Here is a 12,926-nt window from a genome sequence, read left to right as displayed (position 1 = left end):
TTGGTGCGTGACTGAAGTCAAATACACCACATGTTCTTTTGATATAACAATATGACTTTGTTTATAAAAGGAAAGGAGAGCTTCATAAAATATATTTAATTGAGAAATAGCTCACAGTTAGATTGTTATAGCATTGATTTTTAATTTTAGTTTCTTTCATATATTTCGGTGTTGAGTATGACATCCATTATCACTGAACTAGTACACCTTTTTGTTTAGGGGCCAGCTGTAGAAAGTATTCAGTTGCATGATTTTCTCGCTGTACTGAAGACCAATTGGTGGCTTGAGGATGTTTTCCTTTCTTTGGTCGGGTTGTTGTTACTTTGATTCATTCCCCATTTCTGTTCTCAATTTTATTTAACACAAGTTTTTGATCTTTCATACATGTATCTAACATTGAATGTGCATGGTAACAGTACTAGTAGAAAACAATTTCTTGTTTACATTTCAGAGTTTAACTTTTGCATAAAATGAATTTTTATTTCAGCTTCAACAAAGAATGGAAGGCCTATCTATTACAATACAGGTCTAACAACCACAAAGTACACTGGTGGGGGCACAGTATTGGCTAAACAGTCACAACTGGTTACAGCTCACGGTAAGTTTAAAAAACAGGTTCATACATTGGAAAACATTTATAAAAATACCGTCACAATTACCAATGAGAACTTTACAGCAGATAACTTGACAAGAGACTCAAATTGATGTGGATTCACATTTTTATATTTGTTCAATATTGATTAGTTCACTTTGATCGTTGTGTAACTTTAATAATAGACACATTCATACAGCATAAACTTTACCGATACTTTTATCTGCCAGTTGAACATTTTCCCTTTGATCTTAAGGCCACACTTAAAAATATTTTGATTTGCCCTAATCCTACCCAAAGGTTGAGACAGTGGGTAGGTAAGTAGGCATTTTCTTTTCTTTTTTTTCAAAAAAGGAATTGAAGTTTCAGATGTTTATTAGTCTTCATGTCTATTTGATTAAAAAAATTATTCTTCAAATCAGGACAATAAAAGAATTTGAGTAGGCAGCTTTTTTTCTGGGTAGGTAGAGTTTGGGCAAACAAACTTATTATTTATTATGGCCCAATGCCTTATATTTGTTAAGATTATGTAAAGGACATAATACTGGCCACTTTTAAACACCGCATTTAGGCTATTTGGTGGCGGCCAATTTTTATTGGTGGAGGAAGCTGTAGTGTCTGGAGAAAATCACTGACCGACCGACGGATATGAAAACTGACAATCCTAGTCAATAAAGATTGGAGTTGAGTGCACCTGCACAAGCGGGGTTCAAAATCACAACCTCAGTGTTGACTGGCTATTGATAACAGTAGTAACTACTTAGTCCATTCGGCCACCAAGGCTCCTGTATTTACTTGAAAAAAATAAAACCTTCATCTTAAAGGCATTCAAAATCATTCAATCATGAAGCGGGCAAAACATATCAGATGTGCTCTCTTGTTGTTATTACATAGATAAAACACACTTAAAACAACATCCTGTTAAACAATGGTCATTAATCTCTGTTATTCACTGTTTCAGAATCTAATACATCCTGGGTAATATTTTCAAAAGAGTACACTAAAAGGTCTTGATTTGTTAAAAATGTCATAAACAATGGAAATTTATCCAATGATGTGATGTTATTTTCGTTTAAGGGTATGGACAATGAAATTACCCATTATGCTTTATATTCTAAAACAGTCAATTGACCTCTTATTTTTATATATAATTTGAGAAAGTCAAAACTGTATGTTATAGAAGAATCTTTCTTACAATCAATTTTTCAATATCTTTTTCATGTCTGTGCTGAACTTTTTGTGGATACAGAAATTGGTAAGTAAATATGTTTAATTGTAAGAAGAAATATATAAATATAGATTTATTTTTTCCATATCTATTGTTTAGATTTTTAAATATTAAAGAATTTTCTTATAAACAGCTGTGTCAACTATTTAAAAAAAAATACAGGCAATATAATAAATATACAAAGAAGTGGAGCAGACATTTGAATTTCAAAAGTAAAAATCGGTTATGAAAAACAGTCATTTTTTTAAGACAGAAAATGTTTAAATGCATTCTCTTTCATTGAACTAATATGTCAGAATGCAGGCACAATAATTTAATTGAGAGCAATGGTGTAGTGGTTAGTATGTCGGACTGTTAACACAAAGGTTCTTGGTTCAATTTCCGATCCGAGATGAAATTTCATGGACTTATTTTCGGCTCTCCCTTGACACCATTTGCGAGTATTGTCTTGAGGAAACGATGATAGTCTGTCAGAAGATGATGATAAATGGCTGACCCTTGTTAAGAGAGAACAGCATCTCTTGCACGTTAAAGACACCCTTGTAGATTTTCAAAAAAGAGAAGGCTAATGCTGCTTCAAGGCAGCACTTGCACCCTCAAAGTTAAAAAGGATAAATATAAGTTGCAAAACTTGTTTCCCAATCCACTATAAACAAATATGTTTAAATTACAATAATCTAACATGAATTCTATTAAATATTCAAATGAAATTTCAAACCATATTTGCAGGAACTTGACTGATTTATCATTGTCATCATTTTCTTTGCAGGACATAACTGGGGAAGTGAACATGATCCAACATCTGGGGACTGTGCTCCATCATCATACTTTCGTGATGGGAAATATCTGATGTATCCCTTCTCAGTAACAGGAGAAGACTCTAACAATGATGTAAGTATCTCTATGGTAACACTCATAGATTTCTGATGTGCATGCACATGGATGACAGAAAAAGCTCAGGTTCAAAAGGCTTATAAACGCTTTGGTTTAACCAGTTAAAAGTCAACAGGTATGCTTTCCTAACTCTATGTTATGATATCAAAACATCTGTTAATTGTGCTCTCATTCTCTTTTCTGATGGACATGATAGTGTCTCAATTGAGAAGAATTGCAACATTTTGATTTCTTCTTTTTCTTTGTTGTAGTACAGTCGACTCTCGTTATCTCGAAGTCAGCCGGACCAGAAAAATATTTCGAGATACACATAGTTCGACTCAAACGAAAACCGGAAGTTTGACAGAACAAGGGACACAACTCTTGCTTAGCTTGGTAAAGCTAAAATAAATCCGGGTGAATATGGGAAGGGGATCGATATGCTGGTATCAGATCGATGTATTTGTATGTCATGGTCTTTCATTATTATAATAACTTTATTTTTACTTAATCAATTGTTTCAGTTACATTTTGTTCCTTTGGCTATTATCCGAGAGAGTAATTTCCAATCGATAATTTCATTATTCAGGTCGTTTATAGTTGACAAAATGCTTTATTCTCGGATACAAGATATTTTTAGATTTCTCTTCATTTTTGTTTTTTCTCACTTTTTCTTTCCAAACAAAAACAGAACAAGATTAAAGACGCCGATTGAGTAGTTTTTAGGTAATCATCAACGGAAGTCATAATCCTTACTTTATACACACCAAGCTCATTAGTTTAAATCACAATTAATTGTTTTGTAAACATTTTAAATACTTTTTTAAACATTAACAATGTATTACTAATTATTTATAAAAAATCTATAAAAGACAATCTCAGGTAAACACTCATGGAAATAGCATGTCATAAATCAATACAGTGGTCAGTGACTGTAAATTTAATAACACGTGTATTGTCAGATTAACTCTTCAATCCATTTAAATGCCGGAGGTCATGTTTTGACATATGTGTATTAGTTGGAGATAAATAATGAATTTTGAATGCTTTTGTTAACCTTGGGATCCATAATTTAGTTCGACTCAACCAAAATTTCGACTCATCCAATTTCGACTCATCAGGAGTCAAATTACATACATTTATATGGAACTAAGTTCGGGACCACGTGAAAATTTCGACTCATCCGAAATTTCGAGTCAACCGAGTTCGAGACAACGAGAGTTAACTGTATTTTTTTGGGCTGCCTTCTTTATTGACCTTTCACTTCTTCAAAGTCATATTTATTGCATTGTTTTGATGGGCTTCTGTCTAATTGACCTTTCAATTATTCGTTCTGATATGTTTTTGCAGGGTTTTGTTTGACTGGGGTTTTGTTTGACTGCTTTTTAATTGACCCTTCATTTCTTCCAAGTCATATTTATTTTAAGGTTTTGATGGGCATCTGTCTAATTAACCTTTCATTTATTCGTTCTCATCTATGTGTTTTAGGGTTTTGTTTGACTGCTGTCTCATTGACCTTCCATTTATTCATAGTCATATTTGTTGAAGGGTTTTGTTGGGCTGCTGTCACATTGACCTTCCATTTATTCAGTCATATCTGTTGAAGGATTTTGTTAGGCTGCTGTCTCATTGACCTTCCATTTATTTATAGTCATATTTGTTGGAGGGTTTTGTTGGGCTGCTGTCTCATTGACCTTCCATTTATTCATTGTCATATGTGTTGAAGTGCTTTGTTGGGCTGCAGTCTTAATAACCTACCATTTATTCATAGTCATATCTGTTGAAGGGTTTTGTTGGGATGCTGTCTCATTAACCTATCATTTATTCATTGTCATATGTGTTGAAGGGTTTTGTTGGGCTGCTGTCTAATTAACCTTCCATTTATTCATTGTCATCTTTGTTGAAGGATTTTGTTGGGCTGCTGTCTCATTAACCTACAATTTATTCATTGTCATATTTGTTGAAATGTTTTGTTGGGCTGCTGTCTCATTAACCTACCATTTATTCATTATCATATGTGTTGAAAGGTTTTGTTGGGCTGCTGTCTCATTGACCTTCCATTTATTCATAGTCATATTTGTTGGAGGGTTTTGTTGGGCTGCTGTCTCATTGACCCTACATTTATTCATAGTTATATTTGTCGGAGGGTTTTGTTGGGCTGCTGTCTCATTGACCTTCCATTTATTCATTGTCATATTCGTTGAGGGTTTTGTTGGGCTGCTGTCTCATTGACCTTCCATTTATTCATAGTCATATCTATTGAAGGGTTTTGTTGGGCTGCTGTCTCATTGACCTTCCATTTATTCATTGTCATATTTGTTGGAATGTTTTGTTGGCCTGCTGTCTCATTGACCTTCCGTTTATTCATAGTCATATTTGTTGGAGGGTTTTGTTGGGCTGCTGTCTCATTGACCTTCCGTTTATTCATAGTCGTATCTGTTGAAGGGTTTTGTTGGGCTGCTGTCTCATTGACCTTCCATTTATTCATTGTCATATTTGTTGGAATGTTTTGTTGGGCTGCTGTCTCATTGACCTTCCGTTTATTCATAGTCATATCTGTTGGAGGGTTTTGTTGGGCTGCTGTCTCATTGACCTTCCATTTATTTATAGTCATATCTGTTGAAGGGTTTTGTTGGGCTGCTGTTTCATTGGCTTTCCTATTATTTATATGAACATTTGTCGAGCCATACATATATATTAAACAGAATTGAAAACAGCATTTTGGGTAATAAACTATTACTTTTTCTGAATTCATCTGCAGCATTTTGATTATAAAACAACCAGTGTTATAAATAGCTTTTATTAAACAAAATGGATAGAAGTTTTACTATAAAAAGCACAAATAGTATACAAATAAATATCCTTTGCCATATTTTTGGCACACAATTGTTAGATCTGTATATATATGAGGGCATACAAACAAACATGACAAATAACCTTGCTGTGATATCTTGGTTTCTATTAAAAATATAACTGTACAAAGGTATATGATAATTTAAATGTCTGATATTGATAGTGTTAGATAGCACTTATTTCTGTGGTAAGTGTAAGATGACACATAGTAACCTTTTATGTCAGCTCACATATATTATCCTTGATGGTCTTAGATGACACTTGGCTAACATTGATAGTGGCATATGACATATGTAAGCTTGATAATGTCAGATGACATATAGTTCGTTCTAATGTACCCATAGTACTGTTACACCACTGTCCCAGGTTAGGGGAGGTTTAGATGCCGCTAACATGTTTATCCCTGTCACATTCTTTGTGTGTGTCTGTCCCATGTCAGGAGCCTGTAATTCAGTAGTTGTCTTTTTGTTTTTCATTTGTTTTTTGTACATAAATGAGGCCGTTAGTTTTCTAGTTTGAATTGTTTTACATTTTCATTTTTGGGCCTATTATAGCTGACTTTGCGGTATGGGCTTTGCTCATTGTTGAAGGCTGTACGATGACCTATAGTTGTTAATTTCTGTGTCATTTGGTCTCTTGTGAAGAGTTGTCTCATTGGCAATCATACGTACCACATCTTTCTTTTTATATTGATAATTCAAAATGACACTTAGTTTTTTTGTTAGTGTCAGAGGTCACTAATTAACGTCATCCTCATTAATGCAATGGTGTGATGATTATTATTATGATCATCAACTACATAAAATCTTTGAACAATTTCTCTTGCAATATGTGTCTCACCCAACAACTGGTACCCTATGACAGCAAATATTATTGACTGTATATTTATGTGTTCTGCTCCAGATAGAAGTTGTTGTAAATAATATCTACACGATATCATGTCATGTAGATGGAAGTGACACAAGAAGCTTAGAAAAGTTCCAAAGTCTTTAGGCTGATATACATAGCATTTAAGCTTTACCGGTAGTTGTAATTCTTGTGGAATTATTGATGTTTCAGGTGAAAACAAAACAAGAGACATTTTCAATGTTTTATATAATGTATACAATTTTTCTTTTTTCATTAGGTTTAGTTCATATTTTTGGAGATGTTTATATTCTTTCCCAAATATGCAGGATAGAGTTTGATATCTTTCACCTGTAAATTTTTGCGATGTATAATTTATTACTGATAATGAGGCAAAGTAGTTTTTGTGAATATAGTCCAGTCATTCTACCCCAAAAATAGCTCAACCTTAAACAAATTGCAACAGAAAGAAATTTGGTCTCATTTTAAAGGTAAATATGGCCTCTATCACATATCAAAAGTCTTGCAAAATCTGAAGTGCGGAAAAACGATATTTTTGGGGTAAAATACAGGTTTTTATAGAAAAATCGCTGAAAACTGGAAAAAGACCAGAACAAGTTTATTTTGTAGTAAAATCATTCAAACAGTGTGTGATTCAATTGACAATGATATAATAAAAAATAAGTTATAGCAAGAAAGGACATACATATGTCAAAATGTTATTTTGGGGTAAAATTACGAGTTTTTATGGAAAAATCAAGGAAAACTGGAAAAATGCTTTAAATAATTAATTTGGCAGTACATCAATGAAATTTTTAGTGTTTTGGATTTGTATTAATGTTCCTTTTTAATTGTGTTATAAATATAACAGGCATTATATGATAAACTTTAAAATTGTGGTCCATAATTCAAAATTTCAAAATGCAAATTCATTGAACATTATACATTTTTCATCCAAAATAACAATTTTTTATTGAAAACTATAAATCACTGGAATGCTTTAATTAAGTACTTTTCAATAAAAATAATGCTGTTATTTGTTACCTGTTAATTGAATTGCCTGCCTATAACAAAATTTTAAATAGTAAATCCATGACAAAAATATAACATGTGTCAAAAATAAGATGTTCATTAAAAAAAAATCATGAAAAAATGTTAAATTAGTACTTTTAATTCTAGTTGCAAAAAAAAATAAACATATGCAATTATAAATATTTTTAACGGCCAGTTATTCTAACTTTATAGATATATTGAAAAGAAGTTAGAGAGGTAAAAACAATATCTGCTACACATTCATGAGACAATGTCCATACTATAGTTCATATTAAAAGTGACATGTCTAGTTCTTTAACCTGTTTATAAAACACTTTTTTTGTTGTTTAAAATCATAGTCATAGCCATTTCCCATACACAACAAAAGAAATTCTAAACTTCGTCCAAATCACTTTGTGTCACTATGCTGGAATTTGAACAGTTAATGCCACGACACTCGCCGCAACTAGCAGAACAGTCAATTCCATGTTTTCGACACGAACATCTTCTTGAATCACAGTTCTGTTTGCAGTTACATCGTATTACTTTCAGCAGTTTTTGGGGTGCCGGAGGTAATATACATCTAACAGGCATAAGTTTGTTCTCTGATGTATACCAACCCCATTGGTTAGGATCTAAATCATGTCCTTCTCCAATCCAAATTTGTGTTTGATAGAAGGTTCTCATGCTATGTAGTTTAGCTGCATCCGATGTTGGCGGCAGAGTGTGAACTTGAACAAAAATGTTCCCTACAACAACCTTTGACGCAAATTTCCTGTATCTAAGTTAATCTAAGCCTTCTACTGACTGAACTCCACCGTACAAATCAACCAAAACCTCTTCTCCAGCTTTGACAACCTGATCTTTACTTGATTTCTGAAGGAAAAGCTGTGATTGATTTTGTAAGTATGCAGATGATTTAACTTTTTTCAATATTGCTCCTTTTCCTAACCCAAACACTCGTGATGTCGTGTCGCACCCACTAAATGCATGTATAAACGGCAACAACCGACAGATAGCTTCACCCAAATGTTTCTTTGTTTTTTTTATATCCCATATTCGGATCTTTTGAATACTTTGCTTCGGTTCTGACTTGAAATAAACGTTTTTGTTGTGCATCATGGCATGATAGCAAAGTAAAACAAGCAAATATGTGTCTTCACCTATAACTACAACATGTTGTTCTTCCGAAATTGAGACTGCTGTCTGAACGATATTCAAGTCGGCATCGTCAAAGGCATGGACTACTGCATAATACTTGCCTCAAATTTTGCACTTAGTAGGTTGATAAATCTTTGTTTGTTCTCTTCATTTGACAAGAATGCATCCTTTTTAGTTTTACAGGGCATTTCAGCCGAAAAAATTATTTTAGGGGAAATACATCCTTTTGATCGTCATATGTGAGTTATATCTGTGACAGTAGGTACATCTGGATAACCATCAAATACAATAGTTGCTTCAGAGTAGTGGCTTTTAACGTAATCAATATATGCTTGACAAATACTATTGAATGAGTTTCCCTTTGTCCAAGGTATGCGATGTACGAGAGACCCACCATCTAATACATGGTGAACATTGGTGCCTGTATCCAAACATCCGCATCCATCAAAGTCCCAAATTGAGTCAGCTAGAATTGATTTATTTGCCTGTCTTGGTAAGCCCCCAAGTCAAAGTGAACTGTAGTTATTTAGCAGTTTATTAGCATTCGCAGTTCCCACTTGACAGCAGTTATTTGGCAGTTTATTAGCATTCACAGTTACAAAATATAAGGCAATGAATAATTTGCATAAAGGCATTTCAATAGCATTCCGTAGCTGTTTCTTAGCAGTTTCTTTAGCCTTCACAGTTCTTTGGCAGTTATTTTTAACGAAAAATTTAAATGAGATCTGAATATTCATGAGAACTGCTATAATAACAGCTATCAAATAATGAATATTCATGAGAACTGCTATAATAACAGCTGTCAATAATGAATATTCATGGTAAATGCTAAGTTATACATCCTAATATGGTTTTATAAACTGCTAATAACTGCTGTGGAATGCTATCAGATCTGCCAAAAGTTGCAATACAAAAAGGTGACACATGAATACCGGTAATCAATATACAGTGAACAAGATACGAAAGCAAAAATTATTAAAATTCTTATATTTTACTGTTAGTCTTTGTGAAATTTCAAAAAGTTGTACTTAAACTTATATTTGTAATTAGAGCAGTAACTATCCTATCTCCAATAAAGGACTTAATTTTAAGGGAACATTAACAAAAATGTGAGAAGCACTTACTTTAGCTGGTCTTAGATCCATTATTAATTATGTTAGTGGCCGTAATGATATAGGAACAATTAAAAAAGCACTTTAATTATCAAAACTTTTAAAAAAGCAACTTATTGAAGAGATATTACTGCTAAGAGGCTAATTACTACCTTGACTAAGTGATTTTCAAATTAGAAGTTATTTCATTTATCATTATTTTATTACCAAACATGCCAAATGTACTGTTTTTATTCTATTAAATGTGGAACAAAAGACAACAGTTATATCCTCTTTCTCTTTTGGAATTTTAAACAAATAAATTCTTGATACATGTAATATATATTATGTTTCTTTTTTTCTGAAACAAACTAAAGTAAAATTATATATTATAAATTAATTTCATTAAATGGATTGTTTGGACAATTTTAATCAATCAGCTATTCACAGTCTACTGGTTTACCTCCCCCTTTTTTCAACTCTTGAATATGATAAGATTGTTTTTTTTAACAAAATAATAGATTAAAATAATATTCATATCTATATTTCTTTCAAATAACATCTTGAGCTGTAAGTATATATGCTAACATTCTATTACAATCCTGTCAACATCAGATATTCTATTTAAATAAACAACAATCCCCCTTTTTTGGGCTTTCTGTATGATTTCTGTTTCCCCCTTCAAAGTTATGTCAGATTTGAGAATATACAAAAGCATTAACTATAACTTTCAACTTACTGTACTGCAGGTGTGTAAAAGTATTCAATTCATCCAACATTAAGCTTATATTGACAAAAATACACTTTTTCACTAGCAAGTATTTCCACACAACATGGAGCCAAAATGCACATTTGAAAATGATCAAATTATCTTCAAATAAATGTTTAACTTCAAGCTGAAAACATAGCCAGATCCAAGCATTTTTATAACAAAGAATTAATAGGTCAACTGCTATCGAACTGCTGTCATAACTGTTGTCCCGACTGCTAAGAGGAATGCTAAGATGAATGCTAAGACGAATGCTAAGCTGAATGCTAAGACGAATGCTAAGCTGAATGCTAAGAAATGGTTTCAAACTGCTATTAGATTGAATGCTTAGAACAGCTAAAGGACTGCTAGAAATATGAAAAACTGGTAAATAACAGCTAAAAAACAGCTAATAATAGCAGTTCAGTTTGACTTGGGCCATTATTGTCAAATAACGAAGATGGAACACTACAGAGTTCATATTTGAATATTTCTGATATGTCTTCAAATAGTCCATTAGCTATGGTGGTGCATCTTTGAAACAGTAGCTGTGGGTCGACTTGTATTAATTCCCCGTCTACTTTGATACTAGTTTTGCTATTTAACGTTATTACTTGATTTTTTTTTCTTGAAAGTATAGTCAATGACATTTTGTCCAACGAGAGATTCTATTATCGATGTCCCCACATCGTTTGAGTTGTCTACATTAACAGAGCTATCAGCTGTTACTCCAGTTTTAATATTTCGCAGTGAACTGTCTCCAGTGAATGGACTGCGTGCTTTCATAAATGTTAGAATTGACATTATGTCTTCTCTGTCTCGTTTTTGACGTGCAATTGATTCTTCCTTGTGTTGAACACTTGTGGAGTAACCTACTCCTGTGAGCTCTTGGATAGCTTGATTCATGTCTGCACAAGCAGGCATGGACAAAAGCCACTGTGATCTCTGACTTTCACCCATTCCACGGCCACGTGTCACTCCTGCTGTTTTTACACTCCTCATGAGCACTTGCTCAATCATTAGATCTGATCACAATCCTGCCCAATATCGGTCACTACGTCTCATTACATGATGGCCATCTTTAGAAAGCAGCAAAGCCTTCCGGATGATCTATTTCAAGTTGTTGCATCATCATTAGATACACATACCCAGACTTAGTATACAAGTTGTGACCAGAGGCAGCCAAGTAAGGCAGCATATCTTTAACACTTTTTAAATGCAATTCCCAATCGCCAGTCCGTTCTGCTTTGATAAACTGTCTAAGGATCTGAATCATTTCTGTATACTGAAGCCATAATTTAGAGGTTCGATTTTTCTTTATTTCTTCAAGTGGTCTGTTCATTGTTTCGTTGATGCTCTGAAGAACAGCGCTATCACATGCAGAAGATATGGACAGTGTTCCTTCCAACAATTCTGTATATACGTCGCCTGCCTTAGATAAGATGTCGTCAACACTATCATTTATGTTTCCTTCTTCATTTTCGTCTACTGGGAAATCTAAGTTGAAAATTTTAGATACAAGAAGGCTGTGTATGGCAGTGTCAACTAGCATATGTCCTCTAATGGCACGAGCTACAGCTTTACCACTTAGCATGTGTGTAACTGCATTTGGTGCATAAATAAGTTCCAGAATTTTCTGAAGCCCCGAACTCCTCATAATGTGACCAATGCAACCTAAGAAACTCATTTCTGTATGAAACGCTCCTAAACGCAATACTACAGACTTCAACTGACTATTGGATGTTCATTTTGAATTATTGTCAAGGCTTTCCAATACAAGGGCTGATCGAATGTCAATACTGGTGTTCTGTTGTAACGATGTGCTTGATTTGAAACAAAGAGAAGAGTTGAGTATATGCATGACATATCGCTTGAATTCATATCTATCATGGGTAGAAATACAACTGTTGACTTGCCCGGGTATTCTCCCTTATGTATCATCTGCATAATACCTGACCAACCTGGCGTTGGATTCTTTAAGGGCCATACCACCAGTGACAGTAAATCCAAACATGCAGTCCTGTCCATTCCCCTTAATTCATGAAGCTCTGAAAAATTTAGCTTTGTCATAAAGTCGTTTTGAGGTTTGTAATACTGAATATTAACCTTTGCTATTGAATTGATATCATCAGATGAAACAGATATTCTAGGAATAGGGGCTGTTCGCTTAGTGCCTGGTGTAATGCTGGCTATGATTCCCATTCCATGAAATGTGTTATTGCCATCGAGTGTTCTCACATTATGGTCTACGTTGTCAGCTACAAATTGAATAAAACTATTACATATTTCGCCAGGGATGTCAACTCCTTGTGTTAAAGCGGCACTCGATTCAAATTTTTGAATTTCTTGATAAGATGAGCAAAACCCTAAGCTGTTTAAAGTAGAAACCAGAAAACGGGATGCAAAGTTGTGATGAAGTTGAATGCCAAGACCAATTTGCAAAGGAGAAATCAGCACACGGGGTCTTGATGCCTGAATTATTGCCTGTCCAATAGAAGCAAT

General features: G+C 33.7%; 1 protein-coding gene across 1 annotated transcript in view; it reads left to right on the top strand.

Moving 5' to 3' along the window:
* The window catches only part of LOC134695158 (ADAM 17-like protease), a 52,895-nt gene that overhangs the window by 14,947 nt on the left and 25,022 nt on the right, over positions 1-12,926 (top strand). Inside the window, exons 11-13 of the mRNA XM_063556360.1 lie at positions 488-598; positions 1,842-1,847; positions 2,590-2,711. Coding sequence (XP_063412430.1) covers positions 488-598; positions 1,842-1,847; positions 2,590-2,711 — 239 coding nt within the window. The remainder of the gene's footprint in view (positions 1-487; positions 599-1,841; positions 1,848-2,589; positions 2,712-12,926) is intronic.

This window comes from Mytilus trossulus, chromosome 13, assembly GCF_036588685.1.
Source record: "Mytilus trossulus isolate FHL-02 chromosome 13, PNRI_Mtr1.1.1.hap1, whole genome shotgun sequence".
NCBI lineage: Eukaryota > Metazoa > Mollusca > Bivalvia > Mytilida > Mytilidae > Mytilus > Mytilus trossulus.
Note: the sequence above shows the minus strand (reverse complement) of the source record. Positions and strands in the feature narration are given on the sequence as shown.